Source organism: Strix uralensis, chromosome 4, assembly GCF_047716275.1.
Source record: "Strix uralensis isolate ZFMK-TIS-50842 chromosome 4, bStrUra1, whole genome shotgun sequence".
In the NCBI taxonomy this organism is placed as follows: domain Eukaryota; kingdom Metazoa; phylum Chordata; class Aves; order Strigiformes; family Strigidae; genus Strix; species Strix uralensis.
The window spans coordinates 31596967-31620432 of record NC_133975.1 but is presented as its reverse complement, the minus strand read 5'-3'; the positions used below and the strand labels follow the sequence as shown (position 1 = coordinate 31620432).

Sequence of the window (23466 nt, the reverse complement as noted above, 5' to 3'; positions counted from 1 at the left end):
AGAGAATGTTAGCTAGACAAAGCATGAACAGTGTGTGTATTTTTAAGTGGCAGTAAGTTTGAATGTTTTAATACTGCACAAACTTGAAAAGTTAGATGTTGGTTAAAAACAAATTTCAGTCAACACCAAAATACAGAAATGCTATCCTCCCTGTTTTACATTTCTAATTCAAATTCTTCTGCACAAGCCAGTCTAGTACTTAATAACAGTTTAACCACTTCTGACAGACTCAACATGAGATATGCTTACTCAGACTCAACATGAGATATGTTTTACTAAAAAATTTTAACTATTAAAAGAGAATTTGACTGTAAAAATATTCACTACAGCATGAGCAAACAAGATACAAAGCCTTCTTAGCAACCAGTCACATAAACTGTAATAGGGCCAGCAGAATAACACGTTTCACAGTTTATCAAATAGAAATATCATATAAAACCTCATATAACCTTTAACATGCTACTGAAGTGTCACTTTTTAAAACATTTTTCTAATTCGAGGAAATGAAAATGGGAACAAAAGCAGATTCGTGATACATTTAGACTTACCACATCTTGCTGGTAGATTTTATTCTTTTCAAGAAACAGAATGTCTTAGAAATACAATAAGCTTGTGTCCTGGTTTAACCAGGATAGGGTTAAGTTTCCCCAGCAGTGGGGGGGAGCTCTAGCCGGGTTATTCAGATACCATGCTGACGTCACATCCTGGCAGGTCACATTTTCCTGGCGCGGGAGCGCGGTGCACTCGTGGTCTTGTACATCGTGCTTCTCACTGCTGTATTTGGTAGCTATTTTGCTCTGTTCATTGCTATCACTATTACTGTTATTGTTATTGTTGTTATTTGTTGTGTTGCTATTGCACTGTTGTATTAAACCTTTCCTTATTTCAGTTTTGGGGCTTTGTATTTCACTCCCTTTGTGGGGGAGGGGCAGCGGCCGCGTGGTCTCAGACCCCGGCAGGGGCTAAACCACCACAACTTGTTAATGAAGTTCTAAATATTAATAAAGTATTTTGTACCAGTTCTCAGTTTTCTAACAGAAAATCTGTTATCTAGTCACCTTGCTTATCTGAAGACTTAGAAAATATAAAAGAATAAAATTAAATAGGAAGAACCATCAGGATTAGGATTTTGTTTTAGTCTGTTTTACATCAATAATTATTATTTATACTTAACATACAGTGGTAGAAATTTACCTTCCAAAAGCTGTGAACTAACATTAATAAAGTCAATTTTCTTTCTAAGATATCTCTGATTGAGTTTCCAGATACATGAAATGAAGGTGTTCTTTTCCGCTGTGCTGCTTGCAACCCATTTGTACACTTTGTCAAAATGCAAATCAAATTCAGGATTCTCCTGCAAAAGATGAGATATGTTACAGGCTCAACAGTCAACTGATTCTCTGAGCAGCAAAGACTGTTTACACATTTAATTATTGAGACGACAGGATAAAAATGAAATTGCACAGATGCCAACCTTAAGCTGATACATCAACTCTGGCACCCTGATGCACCTTAATGAAGGTGCTAAAACACTGAAAGTGAAAAACCAGAATCCACACTATGAAGACAGTCTTTTGCCAAGCCAGATAAGGCAACAATAACACATAATACAGAGATCTGTAACAGTTTCAACAAACATTTGACAGTGTGGTCTGCCCTGAAGCACTGTCCTCAGAATGACTGATGCCGTGTGTTAGCCTTCTGAAACTAAAAATGGTAGCTGGAATTACTGACAACATATACAACTCAATTGAAGGAGACTTAGGGGAACAGCCAAGGGAAAAAATTTATAAGCATTTTATATATTTTATAGCTAGGATGGTATTTGATAGCACTGAACAGGATAGAAAAGACCATTTGGCATTTTAATGGTAAAAAATTACTGGAGAAGTATTTTCAACTAGATTTATTTCCTGATGCGAACATTACTTTGATAACAACTGAATAAAGTGCTTTCCTTTCTACAGCCGCTTACAAACTCAGTATGGACTGTAACTGGTAATAGTCTGTTTTAAAGATCACATTACAAGCCTTTTACAAGGTCCAGCCTCCTTCTGATGAAAAATACTACCTCTGATACATGTTAAATTCTTACTTATATATAGTTTGTAAAAGCTACTATTGTTGCTACTTATTACTTATATAGTCACTACTATCTGTAGAAGCAGGCTGCACACGAAACCACACGTGGCAGGAAATGGTATTTCCTGTACAGCACAATAAAAGCAGTTCTGCTTTTTTCTGTAGCTCATATTGATAATTACCATACATTTCTAAACAAACAATATCATTACATACAATTTGAGCTGTTACACAGCTAGTGCAGGAAAGGCCTGTGTCAAAAGCATTGCATATGATCACATTGGGAAACCAAAGCATGATGCACCTATCAACTTTAATTCTGATGTTTTTTAATATGAGAGAATTTGGCATGCAACATTTGTTTTTTGAAAGAAAATTTCAAAATCTCTCATCAGAGTGGTATATACATTATAGCATATTTCTGAAAAGTTACCGAATTCTGTTTTGCAAGAAAAAGCCCTGAAAAACAGTATACTTGTAAACAGAGCCTTAATCTGAAAGAAGCAATTCTCTAACATGGTATTTAGGAACAGCAAGGAAAAATCTTAAATCTAACCAACAAGTACATGGATAACTGAAATAACAAAAGATATTTAACCTACACTTGGGGAGGGGGAAAGCAAAGAATTTTCAACTTCATGGTTTTCTGCACTATTCTTCCAAATCACCAGTTAACAGAACATAAAACCAGACATCATGGGATGAAGATTCTTCACCTCTGTCTGTTTGTACATCTTAGTTTATGACAACAGATAAATTTAAATGGTCAAAAATAAGTTGCTCTTGTTGTTCTGTGGAAAAGAACACCACCTCAGGACTGCATGCTTTCCAACAAATGGCCAATGTCATGATTTGGAGAACAAGTTGTAAGAGCTCACCTTCAAGCTTATATACTGCTCACTAAGAATGTTTTAAGTGTCCTGGAAAAAAACATTACATGTAGCTCAGTGTCATTAGTAAGATGGTCTTTTTTTTTTTAATGGGAAACTAAGCTTGGAGTGAAAATTTACTTAAGACTTGAAACAAATAAAAAAGTACTGGTCCTTAGCACAAGCACTCTACAGTCACTGAGAGATCACTACAGTAAACAGGGCAGATATTCAGAATATTGCTATTCAAGCATATCTAGACCACTCTTACTCAGTTTTCCTGAGTTATATTCTTGGAAAGGCTGGAAGAAAATGCAGGCATAAGCAGCACAGGAATGTATCATCCTAATTCCTAATTAATGTGTTTTCAGTCTAAGCTTTAGAGCAGTCAGTATCAAGGAAGTTTACTCTAACTTGGCACCAAGAGGATGTTCTGAGCACAGCACTAAACCAAAAAAAGTTACACATACTTTAACAGCATCTTTGGCATCAACAACAGCAAGATCTCGAAGTGCCCATGCTGTCTGCCTTTTGTAGAAATCGCCCTTGTCAGATTTTTTCACTTTTACCACATTTACTTGCACTGGTCGTTCCGTTGTCACTGTTAAATGAAGTAAAAGAGTAATTTCAAAATGCACAAATTGCTTTAATTTGTTTCTGCATTACTTCAACTTCTGAAAGGAACTATCTGTGGGGAAGATTTAATGATAATTACTTGATTAAAAGAGACCCTTTGAAACATTTTCATTCACAATATCCACAGTTCAGTTTAAGTCTCAACCAGATACACATCTCTACACAGCTTGTGAAATAATGAACCCAATTTACAGATATCTCTTTGATACAGCAGACCTCAGACCATGGCCACATAACTGAAAAAGCACAGAGGTAAGTAGAGATTATAGTCAGAATACAAATGTTTTCTGAGATTTCTCTGTGGAAAAAAATATTCTAGCAAGCTAATTTATTGACAGAGTGAACCAAAGCGCCTAATTTTTTGAAGAGATGCAATCTAATACACATAAAGTCAAAGGAACACTAGAACTCAGTTCAGCTACTGTGCCTTTCCAGAGCCCTCTGCCTTGGCCTCTACCCAGGACTCTATTACATTTTATTTAGGCTGATCACCCTAGATGCCTACCAAATCCCCTTTTCAGCACTATATAAAGCCTGCTTCAAAAGCTCAGCAGGTCCACGCAAATAATTTTGATTCTTTCATTTCAAATTACAATGTGATCTGGAAATAAAAGTACAGAGGTTTTTTTTCCTTTTTTAGTAGAAGCAATAATGGAAGTATAAGATACAACTGATTTTCTCCATTAGAAATGGAAAGCATCTGTTTTATATGGGGCAAGGATAAATACTGTAAATAAAGCTAACACAAATGCAAATGAATAAAGAACAGAAGTGAAGACAAGAAATATGGTGTGGAATTACTACATACCTGTGGCACACAAAAAGCAGTTTCTCTTCTTTTTGCCTGCTTTGCACACATTCACAATGCTCAACAAGCGTTCATCATTGGGAGTGAAAATATCCCTCTGTAAAGCATGCTTGATTGCAGTCATTTTCTCTCAGCTGAAAGGTTTTGAGAAGTCATAATACATTCAGGCACATTTAACATGCACACACAAAAAGAACCAGTCACTTAGAGCAACTACAGTTTTTTGAAATTAAATTTTACAGGTAACTTAATGAATCATGAAGCATCATTTAGGTAGAAGATCAGTCCACTTTAGGGAAAAGTCCAACATAAAGCTCACTACCTTACTTCAGTTAGACAACCGTAATTTATCAACACTGGGATGATCCTTCTGCTTAATTTAATGGAGAACAAAAAGCTTCTTAGCAGTAAAGTGGAATGGGAGGCATTAACAAAAGAAGTTGAAATGGGAATGCAGAAAAAAGACTCCCTCACGAAGAGGCAGAATTTTAGAACGGGTATGAATGCCATGGATCCGGTAAAAATCCGTGTGAAGACAGGTGAACAGAAAAAACCCACAGAATTTGACAGGATGGAGAACGTGAAACTAAATTCACTACAGTGCTGACCTTAAATGAAACTTAAAGTCCAGAATCCTTCAAATATATCTAAAACCTTCAATTACATTTTCAGGACTGTTTCACCAAATCAAGTTTATACCTCAGGCAGACCAAATTGAAAATAATGTAGCATTTAGAGGGAGAAAAAGTGTGTCTGGCTCCCTGCTTTGCAGGAAGATTTCTGGAATATATTCTGAATACAGTACATCATAGTAATCTTTCAATCCACCTCTCAAATGCCACAGTTTCAAGACTAACAAATTATTACATTTAAGTCTTGGTGTACCACATATACATCCTAATTCTCTTCTGGAACAGGGAAAAAATCATTCTGATTCAGGATCAGTGTCCCTGTATGCTTCCTCACTCCCTCCTCCCTTAGTATCGTAAGAGAAATTCTAAATTAGTACTTGATCCGACCTTACGAGAGTATTCTCAAGTATCCTGCTCAAACAGCTTTCTTAAAGCAGAGTAAGTACACCACATTCTATGTGGTGGCAAAAAACCAACCCCAAACCAACCAGCCAAACCCAACCCAGTCTGTACTACAGTTTTCCCAGGATACCTCTGTAAAGAACACTGGTGGTGGTTATCTGTTGTCAAATTCATCATTGCCAATTCCTGGAGAGTTACTAGAAAGTTATTATTAACATATGAGTGGCACCATGTTTATAACCTAACTTTACCCAGCAAGCAGAAATTACTTTCTTTTTTTAATTAATAAAACCAGAAGGCACTGCAGAGGGCCCATGTAATAGAATTTAGTAAGTTTTTCTGAAGTCTTAAGTCGGATTTATCTTCTGGATATTGAAGTCTCTTTCATAAAAGCTTCCTTAGAACAGCCCCTGGAAGACACAAACTATGGGGACAGATACAGACCCAGGGCAACAAGTCTCCAAGCCTCCAGAAATGCAGCATTGGGTTGGTTTGTTTTGTATTTTAATGTTTTACAAAAAAGACCTGTTTCAGAGCTCTTGCCGGCTACCACACACTATTAAATGTAACACTGTTCTTCTTCCTCTCTATCCTCAAATGAGAATCTGGCAATTGTTACAGTAATGCAGAATAAAGAAATGCATCTCTGTAGCTGGTAGAAAGTTTGACTTCAAGGCTATCTAGATCTGAAAAGGCCACAACACAATTTTGCCAAGATAAGTCCATTAGGTTTGACTAGTTTGCTGCCTTTTCTTGGATGCATGAATTGGAGCTCAGAAATGGAACATTTCTTTAATTATGAAGTTTCTTATCTAGCAAGGGAGTAACAGGATATTTCAAGAAGAGAAAGTAAGCATGTACACTTGGTAAAAATCCAGAGATTTTTTTCCAGGAATCAAGTGCTGACCCTGAACCCTGTGCTCTAACCAAATGCTTAAAAATACAGACTTCTGCTGAAAGATAATAGACATTACTTACTCATTCTCATAGCCTGTAACAGCAAACACAGAAGATTGTACAAGGCCATCAAGGACTGCCCTTTACACCTTTCGGTACACTGGCAGATACAGTTTAATGTCCATGACTTAGTCACACACCAGATCAGACCATTAGGCTGCATAAATGAGGTGCATCTGCCATTAACAGCAAAAGTACTTTCCTAACAACACCCAAAAGTTTGCTTTCTGCTCCTGATGAGGAGAAAAAACTAGTTTTCAGGTGATTTGCAGGAGGTAGAGGCACAGAAAAGGAGGTAGAGTGAGACTGGAAGAAGAGAGGAGTTGAGTCTGTTCAGGGGGTTTCCCTTCAAGTGATTTACCTCTGCAATAACAGCAACCAGCAGTGGGAGAAAGTCAAGGGTGAGAGGGGGCTGTAAGAAAAGAAAGCTGTTCAGATTAGGGGATGCGTTAACAACGGGTTTATTTAAAAACATCCACTGAGAGTTCTGATTTTCTTTGGCAATGTCTTCAAGTAAGTTTGCAACATACTCAAGAAGAAAGCATTTGTATTTCTACCATGTTCAATTATGATGAAGAATATGCAGAGGTAAAATAAGACCAACATTAAATTAACCACACACCAAACAAAAATAAAATCCCAAGGAGGTCACAAAATTCTTAAAGAGACTTCCGAGATAGACTTCAGTATAATCACCTGGCTCCCTAACAAAGCGTGGTCTCATCCCTACCAGATTCTAGAAAAACGGGGGGGGGGTGGGGGTGGGGAATGGCACAACACCACCCAATACACAAGCTTGCACAAATGAATCATACAAGAAAAAAAACAAAATCAAAACAAAAACCCCACCAAGCTCCAGAAAATTAAGTAACTAGCAATATTCACTGTTCCTCACACTACAGAGAGATTGTAGGTAGATTAAAAAGAGCAACACTTAAACATCCCATTTCAATGTTTTTATTTAAATATGGAAGCTCCAATATTACTCTGAACTTGTGCCTTAAAATGCTACAGTTGCGTTAAAAACATTATTAGTATACATCACATGCTACACTGCCTGATGCTGAGATGATATATGGAGTTAAATTTTAGGTTGGATTTTTCTCCTGGAGATGCCTGGGTTGCTTTCTCTGGCAAACAGACAGCTGAGACAAAAATGTTCCCTCGGAGCTTGAAACAGAAAAGGCACTGACTTTTCTTTTAGTCTTATGTCCCACTATGGCTCAGCTCAACTGCCCACCACCACATCTCTCATCTTAGGCAATCTGGCAGTTATAAAGATTAGTAACCCAAGGGCTTTGGGAAAACAAGGGCAAACATACCAAGCTGGGATCAGCAGCATCAAGTGTACAGAGCTCACTCAGGGCATCCAAAGAAATGCTGGTTATGCAACACCCCTATGGCAACGTAACACTCCACAGAGTCTGCCTAACAATTTTCCTCCCCTTTCATCAAATGCTGGGCCCATCTTTTGTTTCCTAAATTGCATCAAATGTTGTCATTCCTGTTACTCTTCAGCAGATGACAAACACACAAAACACCAACAACCTGCTGCACTTCAGAAATATCCCCTTTCCTTCCTGATTCAGGATTTTACTTTCTGCTCAAAGTCACATTCAGACTGCTGCAACTTGCTGACTCTCCTATTTCAGTGCTAACACAAGTTGTCCAGGTTGTGCAGAATACACCTTTCACATAAAACAGAACACATTAAACCCAAGATTAAAGACTTTCTCTGACATATAGTCCAACTTCTATTACAAACTCAGCCCCCTTAGTCACAGCCACCAAAACTTTCACAATGTGCCAGGACCAAGCACATCATTAAGCTCTTCACATGTGAATCCTGCTGTCCCAAAGAACACAGAATTAAGCATAAAGAGCTGGAGATAAAGCTGCTTCCTCAGAAAAATGCTTCAAGTGAGCTGAAGACCACACCAGTCTCCAACAATCTTTTCAGACATTGCTGCACTGGGGTTTTTTCCAGTAATGTTACAGACAAAGCCTCAGCTACATGAGATCTATCAAAGACGTCACATCACAGACATAGCCTGTCCAGGAAACACACGGGACAGATCCAACAGAGCAATCTGGTAAGGCTGCCCAGTGAGCACTGCTTAGCCTCTCTAAGTGTGCAAACGGGAAAACATGCTACTTCTGCATCCCATCCGGTTAAAACATGGGAAGTGTAACGTCCCCGGGAAGGCCCTTCATAGTCAAAAGTCGATCAAAAGATCAATCATTTAACAGGAGAACTCGGAAGTTACTTATAGCAGCTTCGGCCTCCTAAGGGCCCGTCTGGCACCGGCCTCACCGCCTCCCACCTGCGAGTCCTGCAGAGACCGCCCCGCAGACAGCCCTCCGCGCAACCACCGGCAGGGGACAGCCGCAGCCGCGGGGCCCCCCTCCCGCCACCGCTCCACCCCGAGCCCGGCGGCCGGACACGGCCAAGCCGCCCCGGGGCGACCGGTGGGGCCCAGCCCCCGGAGGAAGGAGCGGCAGACCCCCACACCCGCGGCGTGGGAAGAGACGGAGGGTGCCGGGGCCGCCTCACTCTCACCGCGGAGCCAGGGCCAGCCGGACCGGGACCGGGAGGGGGAAGGGGCCGCCTCCAGGCGCGGCGGCTCCGACCGTAACCCCCCGCCGCTGCGCGCTGCCCACGGCGCCGCTTCCGCTCACGTGACGCCAGCAGCGAGCCGGCAGGCTGGGAAGCCCTGGCCGCCCGCGCAGCGCCCCCTGCCGGACCGGAGGGCGCCACGCCTGGAGCGGCCGGAAGGGGCCCCGCCCACGGTGCGGGGTGGGGTGGGTCACAGAATCACAGAATCATCTAGGTTGGAAGGGACCTTGAAGATCATCTAGTCCAACCGTTAACCTATCACTGACAGTTTCCAACTACACCATATCCCTAAGCGCTATGTCAACCTGACTCTTAAATACTTCCAGGGATGGGGACTCCACCATCCTCCCTGGGCAGCCCATTCCAACGCCTAACAACCCGTTCTGTAAAGAAATACTTCCTAATATCCAGTCTAAACCTTCCCTGGCGCAACTTGAGGCCATTACGTCTTGTCCTGTCGCTTGTTACTTGGTTAAAGAGACTCATCCCCAGCTCTCTGCAACCTCCTTTCAGGTAGTTGTAGAGGGCGATGAGGTCTCCCCTCAGCCTCCTCTTCTCCAGACTAAACAACCCCAGTTCCCTCAGCCGCTCCTCGTACGACATGTGCTCCAGACCCTTCACCAGCTTCGTTGCCCTTCTTTGGACATGCTCAAGTAATTCAATGTCCTTTTTGTAGTGAGGGGCCCAAAACTGAACACAGTAATCGAGGTGCGGCCTCACCAGTGCCGAGTACAGGGGTAAGATCACTTCCCTGTCCCTGCTGGCCACGCTATTTCTGATACAGGCCAGGATGCCATTGGCCTTCTTGGCCACCTGGGCACACTGCTGGCTCATGTTCAGCTGGCTGTCAATCAACACCCCCAGGTCCCTCTCTGACTGGCAGCTCTCCAGCCACTCCTCCCCAAGCCTGTAGCGCTGCTGGGGGTTGTTGTGGCCCAAGTGCAGCACCCGGCATTTGGCCTTATTGAAGCTCATACCGTTGGCCTTAGCCCATCGCTCCAGCCTGTCCAGGTCTCTCTGCAGAGCCTCCCTACCCTCGAGTCAAGCCAATAAGAGCGAGGGCGGGGCCGGGGGCAGGGCGGGGGCAGCCGTAGGGTGCGAGGGCAGAGGGGAGTGGCCTGGGGCTGGCGAGGGGTCAGGGGCTGCTCCCCCACACCCCCCCTCAGCGCTGGCGTCGTGCTATGGCCCTAAAAGCGGTGCCGAGCCAGCCCGGGCACTACAAGCCTACGGGGCGGGTAGGCGGCATTGCTAGGCAGGAGCGGTAACTGTGAATGGCCGGGCCTGGTTTGAGCCGGGCCTCGCCGGTGGCACCGTTGGCAGCGCCCCGTGAGCCCCCAGGGGTTCTCTGGTGGCGAAGGGACCCCAGAGGGTGTTTAGCAGTGCCTTGGTAAAGGGTGGTCCCCCTTCTTTCTGCTGTGTCTGGGTGCGCCTTCCTGAGGCAGCTCCTGCCCAGCTCTGAGGTGGGGTGATTCAAGCAGGGGAAGAAACAAGGAAAAAGCCTGAAAAACCTTGCCAGACTCTAAAGAGCTGAAGAGAAGAAGCTCCCTCCAGTAGCTGGGAATGGTTAGGTCTGTTCAGCTGTTTGGTAAAACCTGCAGTGTAATTACAAGGCATAAACCAGCAAGAAGAGTGGAGAAAGAAAGCAAGTAAGATCTCTGTACTGCAACCTGCAAGAGGTGTTCCACATGCTGGTATGATGGGAGAGCTCTTGCCGTCAAAGAGCTTGTAACAGAAGAGCGAAATGACATGGGAGAAATAACATGGGTTGCACCAAAAGCAAAACCAATGTCATGTCAGCTTGATTCTGATGTCTGTGTCCTAAACTGACCTCATGGCAGAGTTATTAGGAAGTTTTATGTCTTTTAGGAGACAAGTATACTCACAAAAGAAATGCAGATATGCCCAGGGTTGAAAGATACACACAACACATTACGATATGACAGTATCTCAGAATTTCAAATTACAAGTCCATCTCCAACAGCAGCTGCAACAGAACGACTGTAATGCAATTTGGCCACAGCTTCAGGATTAATATAACTTCAGTGAAAAGCATTCAGATTTTGGCTTTACCCCTAAGCAGAAGCACCCTTAATAACTGACAGTCTTTGATGGCAGTGATAACTCAGAGAGAAATGTTGCTGTGTGACTAGTGATAGTGACATTTAGGATATGGAATCTCACCATGAGAAATGATGTCCAAATCTGGCCATAGCTACTTGGGCCGCTGCTGATTTCAGTGAGAACTGGAACTACCTTCCACTTCAAACTTCACCGTGACAGAGGTTCTCCACATGGTCAAGATACTTCACTCATTTTTAGCATTATTCACGTAAATTAATACAGTATTTCTTCAAGGCTTGCATGCAGAATTAAGGGAAGGCTGAAATCATTGCAGATTACTTGAACTGCATGATTTATTCATGTTAATACATAAGTATGCCTTTAAGGTATGGTTGATAAAATTTATTAGCCAGGCCATGACACATGAAGAACAACAGAAGACATCTTTTCCAAGTTACTGTTATAAATAGCCAAAACATGGACTTTTAAGATGTAAAACTGATTTCATCATTCCTATATAATTTTTCCGCTTGTTTGAAAGCATTAAACATGACTGACCAAAGTCTTGCTGAATGTACTTCTATTTCTGACTTACAAAACAATATGCTGTATACTTCTACAATTTATCATTCATGAGGGCCAAGGTTAAAAGAGAAGTTACAGTTTGGTAACTTCTCAATTCAGCCACAAAAATGTAACTGTCTCTGGCTAGATCTATAAAGACTGGGCAAGGCAGCCATAAAAGATTAGACAGGGTTTCATAAAGCTTTTGGTGGTGGTGGTCAAAACTCTTCTAGTTTCTCATCTTTAGCTGTTAATTTTGCTTCAGGGCAAAAAAACAAAACATAGTTTGCTCGTGCTAAAATGTAGTTACACATGTTAAAACTGATGTGAGATCATCTTACAGGATGCACAGTGCCATTGCCTCCTCACCTACTTCAGCTTCCCACAGTTGCTCTTTAGAAAGGGGCTTTGATCTTCCAATGCTGACTTCAACTCATGACAAACTATTTGTAAATTACATATTACAAATTATGTAATACAATCCCTCAGTTTACTGCAATAATTATAGATTTATATGCTGAAAGTGACTGAAAATATTGGGGAATAGGTAGATGACAGAGAAAGAAGTAGTACAGGCTTTCAGTGGGAAGAAGTGGGTTACTCTATGTATGACTCCAACATACAAAGGTGAAGAATAAGGGGAAATAACCTCTAAGGCACAGTCCAGAACAGGCTCCCCTCCCTGCTCTGTTTCACTTCCAAAGTTATTTTTAAAATTCTGCATTGATTTGTATTAGCTTAATTTAAGATGCAAGAAAAGATTAGTTATCCATGAAAGATAAACACACAGGAAAAGTCCTTCTGTTTTAAATATAAGGCCATGGGTCCTTAGATTGTGAGAATTATCTTAAATCCATGAACTCCAGTGGAACCTCACCAGTGTCTTTTTGGTTAATATGGAACTATCGTATCTGAATGATGATATTAAATGCTTTTTTATAGCATGGAGCTGCAGGAAACTGATGTATTTTTTTAAAGTATAGAATAAGACATATCTGGTAGTGATAAATGCTACATACAAAATATTCTCAAATTCTTTTGTTATAGGTCTCCCCATATTCTTAGTTCTGATGTTGGTTAGAGTTTAAAAAAATACACTTAGGAAAAAAACATAATCTGTCTTTTATGAAAGCCTCTATTCTCTCTCTGCCTCTTAAACAAGTGAGCATGAAGTTCTGTTTGCTCACTATCACTCTTCTTCCTTTTCAGGCTGCCATATTTTTTCTTTTCTCTGCAACAGATATGTCTGGTAACAATTCCTCTGTTCTGAAGAAAATTCACATTATATCCACAATCCCACATATTAATTCATCATTTAGTTGAAACCTTTTATAAGGAAGCTACAAATCCATTTGTGATAACCCTTTACTCCCGTAAGTTTCTGCCTACTCAATTTTGGAGAAGTCTTCCAGGAGAAGCAGACGAATTATTTCAAACTGTATTCCGTATACGCAATGTCAGGAAATGTGATGTAGGAAACACTTCTGCATTAACTGCACGATGTACTATTTAGCCTGTCAGACCTTTTCCATTTATAATTTAGCATATTCTTCATCTCCTGTGGTGCAGCTGTGCTATACTAACCGCAAGTGACAGTCTCCTGCACTTCAGGACAAAGACTTTCCATAGTGCAATCAGGTCACTAGCAATTACACAGTGTCTTGGTATTTGACATCTTACAAAGAACTGTGTAAATGAAAGGAGTCCCTAGATTAGGTCTGCAAAGATCTTTTAAAGTATTTTTCCTTTTGATAATAACTGAAATAATTTACATGGACTTCTTTCCTTTTGCTTAGTCTGATCGCTTAGTGAAGAATAACTGAAATATTATTTTATCAGACAGAAGAAATGCCAAACAGATTTTAATAGCATATAATTCCACATAAAATGCAGGGTTATTTGTCTTCTAATATAGTCAACTTAACATTTATACAGTACAAGAATAGAAAGATATAAACTACCGATGCAAGTCCATTAAATACTGTTGAACATTACAGTCATTTTTAGCTTACCAGTTTCTAACACGATACAGACAATTATTGGTCAGGAATTCACTATACCTGTACTTTATTTCAAAAGAATGCTCTGAAGTGCTTCTTATTAGAGGTTCTATGTTTTTATTACAATTACAAGATGAATGACGGGAGCTTTTCCACCCAGAAAATATCTCCTTGTGCCTATTAAGCAAAGAATTTGTAAACATTACAGAAAACATTGTAACCTCTACAATTAATACACAGTCCAAACAAGACAATGCATCATACGTAACAGTAGTCTGACTTATACTTGCTACTGAAGATGGTTTTGTGGAACCTGGATGTTGGGCAAATGCTTGTTGTAGCTATGGACCACATGTTACAACACACATCCTTGCACTGGATTATCCCAAAGACAGTCTGAAAAGACCAACTGCGTTTCATAAACAATTACTATAAATACAGTCCTTCTCTCTAACAGTATTTAGGTGGCAAATGTAAGACTTAAGTTCTTACAAATTCCAGAAGATTTGTGTTACCCATATAAACTATCTTCACAACTGACAAGATATGCATAATTACTAAGATTTCGATTAGAATGAATGTAATTTACAACATATGCCTAGAATAAATATATAGCTTCTGAAGATTAGCTAATCAAAGTTATGGCCTTTCCTATATACAAGCAATAGGATAACATTTTAAAAGTAATGTAGAAAGCTGTACATTTTATATACAGTTTTTCAAATATATTCTTCCTTATTTGATGTTATTTCAACTTTGAATCCAAAGTACATTTACACAAATGTTTTCAAAGGTGGGAGTCCCTGTGAAAGACAACAGTGAAGTACGAGTCACAGTACCCTTGCGCAACTATCCCATTTTACAGATGGCAAGTACTGAGAGAGGACAGTAACCAGCTCGTGACTTCCTAGGAGCTATTTACATTGGTCAGCTGTAGGTATGTAGCTGGTTTAGTCCACAGCTAGTCTCCCTGTACTCTCTTGGGTGCCAAAAGAGAAAGCAAATTTTCTCCTGCAGGATGTTCTGACCAGAAGCTTCTCCCGATCACCTTTTGGGTTGGCATTTCTTTCTCTGTTGGCTATGGGAAGAGCAGCCAACTAGCTTAGCTGACTGACACTGGGAAATATCACTGTGCTTCTTATTGTCAACATTGTTCCTCTTCAGCTCTTGGTCAATACAGCTTTAATTCATCCTCTGTTTCTACTGTAATATCATGCTGTCACAAGTCCAGCTGTTATTTTTTGTTACGGGTGAGATCTTCCAAACCACTCAGTAGACTCCAACCCATGTTAAAGTAACTCTACTAATACACACTTAAGTGGTGCATTGAATATGCCAACAAATAGCTATAAACTGGTAAAAATTATTCTCATATTTCTGTGAATTTTGAAAAGTCTACCACTTGCCTACAAAGTAATTGTAGTTGCCACAACTTCTGTTTATGTAGTATTTTCTTAACTCTTGGTTCAGAGGTAGAGAAGAGACATGAGCAAACAATTTCTGTTCCCTAACTGGGCCTATTCATATACATAAACAACAAAGTGCCAGGAAGATGATGTTAATGATATAAAAGAAAAAAAGTTCTGAAACATCTGATATATAAAGCAATTCTGCTTAAGAACGTTCATTTTCTAAGTACCACAAATAATGGAAAGGCCAAAAGGTGAAAAGTTGGTCCCATGGTACCTGAATGCAAAACTCCGATTCATCGGGATGCGGGGTTGATTCTTGTGTTGATGTAGGCATGATCTCTTTAATGCGGTTAAAGCAGAAATGTGCATCATTCTTGTACAGAACTCATTTGGTTGCTTTCTTTTTTCTACTTCTAGGATGTAAAAAATAACTGTTAATGCTCTTAATGCTTTAAAAATCTTTCCAGCTATTAACAAAAGATAATTTATACCTCCGTGAACATATGAGCAAATGCTGAGCTCTACTTACATAAGCAATCACCACTGACCATGAGAATTATTGGTCCTATGTTGAAAGTCTCTCATATTTGTCAGTATTTGCCAGAGTGAGGCTCTCCTAATATATGCAAATGAACGGTCAATTGTTTATGTAAAAAGTATGTTCCATTTTTTTACTTATATGTAACATTAAAAAGCAGATACTGCATATCACTTACTATCTTTTTGATCAGATTATTTATGAAATGCTGGTCAGTGAAAGTCAACCAGTCATTTTAATGTTAGAAAATGCATCTTTAGGACAAAGGACACAGGGAGAGACATAAAAGGTTGGAAGCGTAGAAGCATATCCTCATAAGTACTAAGCAATCCCTATTGTTGGATGACCAGATTGAATCATCATTTAGGTAGGTGTCATCAAAGTTCACAATCTTCAAGTCCTTCTTAAGGTACATTTCATTCAGTTTGTTTAGCGTTCGAGCAAAGGTATATTTAGATGCACAACTATATGCTTCCAGATTGTAGACTCTGTGGAAGTGCATATCAAAATATGGATTATCCTGAAAAAACAGAGAGAATGAAATTACGACATTCATTACAGATGTTAGAATGGCAGTCTGTTGTTCTCTGCCCAGCTACCTTCAGGGCTTTTTCTCAGTTTGATGGATTCAAAAGGACTTTGTGTATTTTGGCTATTCATACTAAAGAGTCTTTTTAAACTTTACAAAGTAGCCATTTATAATTAGCTGCTATTCTTTGCCATTAGGAGTTTTGCCTGAGTAAAACTTTCAGAATTTGCTCAAGCGATACGCAGCACTTTATTGGGATTATACAATCTTGTTTTGAAATGAACCAATTTGTCATGTTGCCTAAAACACACTATATGAAAAGCACTTGTATATGCCTGTCAGAAGAGGAATATTGATTGCTCTTCCTGCCTAAATTGTAAATCTCTGTGCTTTCTGGCTCTTTGGCAAAATTAATCCTAGCTGCAGCTAAATTCTGTAAATTCTATGGATATGAGTAACTATTAGGCATATTTATAGCAGTGTTAATCACCCTATAATTATGAGTTTGAGGTTCATTTAGGCTTTTCTTTAACCAAAAATGAGACAGATTTTGATCATCCCAGTTGTGGAAGGCTGAATCATCTCTGAAGGATATTTTAGCAGAACACTTCAGGAAAAAGCTAAAGTAAATTCATGCAGGCAAGAGATGAGGAAATCCTTTGGCTGCCTTGGCTAGGGAAAGGACAGGAACATCTCCACGACTTGGAGAAAGGATGTAAAGTATTATTAGGTTTGGAGTTTTTTCCCCCTCTGGCCTAAACTGCAGGGTGCAGGGAGACTCTGAACCTGAGCTCACCTCCTCTGTCTCCCAGGTTCCTAGTTTCAGACTTGAGGGCAATGTGCACAGGACAGAAAGAGAACAACCAGTTTGTCATTTTCCTTGGGGCGAGGCTCTGAAACCTTTCCTGTGGGCTCTTGATTTGTCCTTCACTAGGATAATGTAATCTGAATTCTATTTCATGTTCATTTGAAAGCACTTTCAATGGGAAAAAAGTAATTTTTTCCTGGACTACATTATTATGCACAGGCAACTGTTAAAATGGCTTCTCATACATGCAGTAATATATTCTCCTTGGCATATTCTTCTAGTTTTTGTAAAATAGGATTTAATTCTACTTTTGGTATTGTTCTATAGTGTACTACTGCAGCCTCGTTTTACCCTTCTGAAGTTGTATCTGAGAGATTAGGACTTTTTTAGCAGTAAGTCAGCCAGATCTAGCCAAAGCTGTTTCATATTTACATACACAAATACACAACTATTTAATTGATCCAAGTGATGTGAGATTAAGCTATGTGAAAGAGGCACAACTTTGTGAGCTGGTACACCAAACCATGCACTTGCAAGACGCTGTCACATAGAGAATAGGTTCATACATTCAAATGACTGGGTCACATTCTCCATAAAAATATTTAACGAAATTTTGTTTTCAAATATGCATGAAAATCTATGCAATTAACTCCAGTTTACACTGGATGCTGCAGGTGGAGAACTTTTATTCCCAGTTATGATGATTAGAAAACATTCAGCTTGTCCCTCAGATCTCAACTGGAGAGATGAAGATTACAACAAACAAGAAAATCTCTCCCTCCCCTTTCCCCCACGACAGTGCAAATGTGATATGGAGCTTCTCACATGCAATAAAACCAAAATTCCTTGGAGGTTTGATTTATTTTTCTACCTAATCTTCTTTTTCAGAAAATGCATTTTAATTGCATTTTAATACTTGTGTCCCAAATTGCAACACAAGAAAAGTATACTCTAATATATGTATTTAATAATAATACATAACACGTACAGTATCTGCTTCTTTTCCATCAATCATCTGCAGATCTTTCAAAAACCACTTTTCAACTATTTCATATTTCTCCTCTCGATCCACTCGCAAGTGTTTAACCATACATATTTCTACTTCTTCACTTTTAGTCACTGCAAGAAAAAAATAGTTTAGATATGCAAGCAAGTACTTCCCAAAAGTTCCAATAATAAAAGACTTAATCAAACTACATTTTAGATAATAACTTAAATGATGTTGGGCAGGGCTGTATAGGGCTGTACTGAACATAACAGTTTTATTTTGCTCAGGTAGTAGGAATAGCACCATGTTCTCAGTCAGTTTTTAGTAGATTTAGGATTTACCTTACCCATCCTGTGAAAGGAGAACCTTGTCCATGCAAAAGCCTTTCAGCTGAATTCACTAGTAATGCAATGAAAGCCTAATTCTGTCACTGAATCTGTATGGATAATCCACTTATCCTGCTTACTTCAAGGGGGAAGCTTTTGGTGTGCTAGAGTCAGAAAGTTGCAAAACCGCTATCAAGGTGCTGTGTTTACATGACTTGTGCTGTACTTTCCACGCTGTGGATGAAGTTCTCTTACAAAGCCATTACTTTTTTTAAAGCAAGAGCCTTATTTCCCTATAAAATATTTAAGTAGGCCACTTAACAAAAATAACATAAACAATATTTCTTAAAGCTTCAAGTTGCCTGGGGCAACTTTGCTATTTTCCGACTTAGATGGGAAAGGAGAGTAAAAAGAGCATGAAGACACTCTTTGCAATAACTACCATTATTGGCTGATTACACTAAACACTGCATAGCAGATTGGATTTCTGTCGCACAATAATGAGTGTGAAAAGGAGCCTGAACAATCTCCTGCACATCCAGTATGATGGCTGTAGGGCAGACCGCTTTCCCACGCCATGCGGTAGCCTAAGGTAAGGGCGAGATGTCACCTATGTCTGGCAGGAGCATTTTGACATCATAGCACAAGGCTACCGATGCAGGAACAAAATTTTTAATTTCTAAATACTGCCTGAATTTTGAAACCTGACTAATTTTATCTTAGTCCTGTTAAAGCATCTCTTACTTCTCACCTGTTTATAAGAAAATGGTTATTAAATAAAGACGAAAAAAGGATATATATTGAAGATATGCCTCCTTTCCACTGCAAAGAAAAACAGTGGAAAATATATAAATTGATTATAATTTCTCTCAGCCTATAGCTTCCCTGCCTGGGAAATACAAAACACTGTTGCTTTTTTTCCTGGTCCTATCCATCATAGTTGCTCAATGATTTTTAACCAAAGGGCCAGCACTGTGTTGTCTTCTATGGAGAAGTTACAGTGGTTTTCATTTGCAAGCAAATCCAGTAGGCTAATCTTAGAAAGTTCTCTTCATACTTTCAGTTTCTCTTATTTTGTTTGTTTTCTTGCTTGTGAGGGAATAGGTTGACTCCCTCAGAGTTCAAACAAAAGGAAACAAGACCAAGACCCAAAGCCCCCAGCCCTGTGAGAAATACAAGGGGATATCCTGGTGGCCCCCAGGTCCCACACACTGACACCTCCCTACTCCTCATGCAGGAGCAGGAATCATATGACATAAGGCCAGAGCACAGATGTGTTAGGAATAACAAAACCAGGAGCGTGTCCTGCCCAGTGGTGAAACTTGGGTGGACTATTTAAAAAAAAAAAAAGAAAAAAGTATTTACTTTTCCTCCATTTTAGATATTGCTTGTTCTTACACTCAGTTAACACAGTTAAAGAAAATTTAATTTTTTATATAGAACATGAGCACAGATCTACCATGTCATTCTATTAAACTTTAAAAGCTTTTCTGGGCGAGGGCATGGCTATGGCAATGCCTTCACAGAACACAAACTATTTCTTTAGGTCTTCCATGGACTGAACACTTTTTTCTGTGCATAATACGATGTTATCCTTACCGTTCTTCTCGGACATACCAATACTGGGTTGTGAAAATCCCAGAATGTGGCTGCATTTAAGCTGCACATTATTCCAGGGTTCATAAAGCATTTAGTGAAAGGATACTATTGCCCTCACACAAGATCTGGGACTGCTGTTGTGAAAAGGACGGGGAATAATGTTGGACATATAGCACAAAAATAAGATTATTCAGTCATCCACACCAAGATTTTGTTGTAATATAGATTTCAAAAAGCATAGACTTCTAAAGCTTTGCCTATATTTTGACTGGGGTTTTTTTGTTGTTATGGTAATTTGAAATCAACAGGCATGTGCTGTGGTTGCATTGCAGGGATAAGATTTTAGCTAATGTGTTTTGCTCCTACCGAATCACAGCAGACTACAGTAGCTGCTGGCAGGCGGATGCAACCCATCTTTCAGAATCAGATTTCCACTTTACTCCCCACTTACTTGACTTTGCCTGAATATATTAAGAGACTTTAATATTGGATACCAGAGAGATCCCACTCTTAATACTCTACATAATTTTTCCTTTATGTTTTCAGACACTTCCAATCAGTTAATCTGGCTTTCTTTAACGGCTTGTTCTCATCTACCTTAAAAAGAAATTTTTAGTGGGTGCATAATGTTATTTCTCCTCTTTGGATGTTTCATAACAACAAACTGTTTAGATCTACCACATGCAACTAAACATACTTCTACCAGATAGCTTTATAAACTATGAGTCAGGCTGGTATTTCTGTACATTTAGAAGCTCTATGATGTTCAGGAATCCATTTCTTAAAACTATTTTTTACAGTTCTAAAATACAAAGCCTGTTCTACTAAAATTACATGACCACAGGGAGCATGGCTTGTTCAGTATTTCCAGTAATCTGTAAAACAACCTAAATATTGTAAAGATTTCAGATGTTTAGAAAGACAATGATCACAGAACATGGTTGACATCATCCCATATTGGATATTAACCCAATCTATGTCTCAAGTACATAGATTATTTCTACCTGTTCTATGTATTTTGGACCTGAAGAGGAAACAGACTGGGAGAAACATTCCCTTCAACCTACTTAGGAATGAGAGCATTGCTCTTTTTGAGTATCTTTCAGTGTTGTGAAATTAAAAACCAAACAAACAAAACCAAGAAGCTTTTCTGAAACCTTTTTCTAAAAGCCTTATGAAACAGATACCGTTGAAATCAACTTTAGTAAAGAAACAGATAATTAAATTTACCACTCACAGCAATCTTGTTTTACTCACTGTTTGTGCTAATTACTAACCCAAATGTCTATTTATTTAAACCACAGTCTAGTTTATTGTTCCCAAAGGAATGGGGACAAGATGTAGGACATTAGACCAGGAATAGTGCAAAAGCGCTAAAAATTACCAATGCCCCCCGCAGTGTTAAGGTATTGCTATGCTTTCCCATGGAAAAACCGGTTAGACCCGGAGTAGGGTTCGGCTCTTTCAGAGGCGGTGAGGCACTCGCAGCACCGCCGCGTCCCGAGCGCTCCCAGCAGCGCCGTGGGAAGTGCCCCGCTTCCCCGCCGCTCCCGAAGCTCCAGCCCGTTCGAGTCGGAAGCGGGGAAAGCGCCGTTCCTGCAGCGGCGGGCAGGGCGGGGGCTGAGCCACCCCGGGGCCCTGCCGGGACCCTGCCGGGGCGGCGGGGCGCGCCCGGGGCTGCCGCCGCCCCGGCCCCGGCCGCTGCCCGCTCCCCCGCTCCGTCCCCGCTGCCCCTCGCGTCCCCACGCACCCACCCGCGGTGCCACCCTCGGGCACCCCCTGCCCCGCCGCTGCGCGCCCAGGCTCGCCCCCCGCCCGGCGGGCTGCCCGGTACCTGCGGCGCACAGGTAGCAGCGCTCGGCGCCCGAGCCCTCCACCTCGATGAACTCGTGCAGCCGCTGCCGCCGAGGGCCGAAGAGCCTCTTCGCCAGCTCCTCCTTCACCAGCGAGGACATCGCCCCCCCCTCCCCTTCCCGCCCCGCGGAGCCGCTCAGCGGCGGGTACCGGCCCCCCGCGCCCCGCAGCCGCCGCACCCGCGGGGCACCGCGGCGGAGGCTGCGCCCCGGCCGCGCGGGGCCCCCGGCCGCGGGGGAGGCATCGCCAGCAGCGGCCCCCGGCGGGGCCCCGCTCCCTCCCGGCCAGCCCCCCGCACCGCCGGGGCCAGCCGCCGTTAAGGCTCCGGCCGCCGGCGCGGGGGGAGGCCGGGCCGCGGATCTCCCCGCCCCACGCGTGCCCGCCCTCTCCGTGCCGGCGGGGGCCCGCGGCCCGCCCCGGCGGGACGCTCCCGTGGCAGAGGGCCGGGGCCGGCGCTGCTGCCCCGCCGGTGGGGAGCGAGGTCCCGGCGGCCGCGGCGGGGCAGAGGCGCCGTCGGGGCGCGGGCCCGGGCCGTCCCCGGCCGGAGGGGAGAGCCTGAGCAGGGGAACAGGCACGCACGGCAGCCAGGGCGAGGCAGCGGGCCGAAAGAGCAGCTGTCAGTTAGCGCGGTTCGTTTGTCAGCAGATAAAAGAGTTACGAGAGTTTATAACAGCGACACGATAGCCTTACCTAGGCTGTTACTAACGGCGTTACGGCAGTTAGCAGAGCTAAGGGGGAAGCGGCCTTATGCTGCTCCCGAGGAACAGCAGGTGAAGTCGCCTCCGCGCAAGAGGAGGGCACAGTCTGGGGACCAGAGCAAACTGCCGTCCGCGGTGTGCTGAGACAGGCGAGGGGCCCTTTACCTCGGGCATGAATAGATGTGCAGAAATTTTTGTTGTTCCTGCCATTCTCCAGGTGCGTGCGTAAAGTTCCTGGGGCAAGTACTCGTCTAATTTCAGTATCTTCAGGAGCCCGAGAGTCTTCCCTTTGGACTCATTTCTGGCTGCTTATAGAACTTGGATATTCTCCTCTAATTCTTATGCTCAAGTTTATTAGGCCTAAATAGCTTATTGGGTTTTTCATTCTTACAGTCTCAATGTAAATTAGAAAGGAATCTAACCTTAAAATAAAACTGAGTGCTGCAGTGAAGATTTAGAAGGGGAGGTAAAAAAATCTAAGGATTTAAAAAAAAAAAAAGGTTTTGGACAATATTGTTAGAATAATTTAGTGCCATGGATCTACATGGGGCCTGGCTGATGAGAAGCAAAACTGAATGGAGTAAAATGATGTTGATGTAAAATTATCATAGAATCACAGAATGGTTGGGGTTGGAAGGGACCTTAAAAGCTCATCTAGTTCCAACCCCCCTGTCACGGGCAGGGACACCTTCCACTAGACCAGGTTGCTCAAAGCCCCGTCCAGCCTGGCCTTGAACACTTCCAGGGAGGGGGCAGCCACAACTTCTCTGGGCAACCTGTTCCAGTGTCTCACCACCCTCACAGTGAAGAATTTCTTCCTTACATCTAATCTAAATCTATTGTCTTTCAGTTTAAAACCATTACCCCTCACCCTATAAATACAGTCCCTGATCAAGAGTCCCTCCCCATCTTTCCTGTAGCCCCCTTTAAGTACTGAAAGGCTGCTATAAGGTCTCCCTGGAGCCTTCTCTTCTCCAGGCTGAACAACCCCAACTCTCTCAGCCTGTCCTCATAAGGGAGGTGCTCCAGTCCCCTGATCATCTTTGTGGCCTTCTCTGGACCCACTCAAGCAGCTCCATGTCCTTC

At 41.8% G+C, this 23466-nt stretch overlaps 2 protein-coding genes across 8 annotated transcripts in view; both read right to left on the bottom strand.

The window, feature by feature from the left end:
* Nucleotides 1–9061, bottom strand: part of EXOC1 (exocyst complex component 1) — a 32531-nt gene extending 23470 nt beyond the window's left edge. For 6 of the 7 annotated variants that reach the window (XM_074866241.1, XM_074866244.1, XM_074866245.1 and 3 more), the window contains exons 1-4: nucleotides 8947–9061; nucleotides 4396–4529; nucleotides 3422–3552; nucleotides 1195–1354 (exon numbers count right to left, since the gene is read on the bottom strand). In XM_074866241.1, the coding sequence (XP_074722342.1) occupies nucleotides 1195–1354; nucleotides 3422–3552; nucleotides 4396–4519 (415 nt within the window). In that variant the 5' untranslated portion in view covers nucleotides 4520–4529; nucleotides 8947–9061. Of the gene's footprint in view, nucleotides 1–1194; nucleotides 1355–3421; nucleotides 3553–4395; nucleotides 4530–6747; nucleotides 7133–8946 lie in introns of those variants that run through there. The other variant, XM_074866242.1, reaches the window with a different exon arrangement.
* Nucleotides 9062–13528: 4467 nt separating this feature from the next.
* On the bottom strand, nucleotides 13529–21783 carry EXOC1L (exocyst complex component 1 like). Its single transcript, XM_074865067.1, has 3 exons — nucleotides 21663–21783; nucleotides 17904–18034; nucleotides 13529–16098 (listed from the first exon to the last, which is right to left on the bottom strand). The coding sequence occupies exons 1-3, from the start codon at nucleotides 21781–21783 to the stop codon at nucleotides 15835–15837; spliced, it is 516 nt and encodes a 171-aa protein (XP_074721168.1). The 3' UTR covers nucleotides 13529–15834.
* Nucleotides 21784–23466: the final 1683 nt, after the last annotated feature.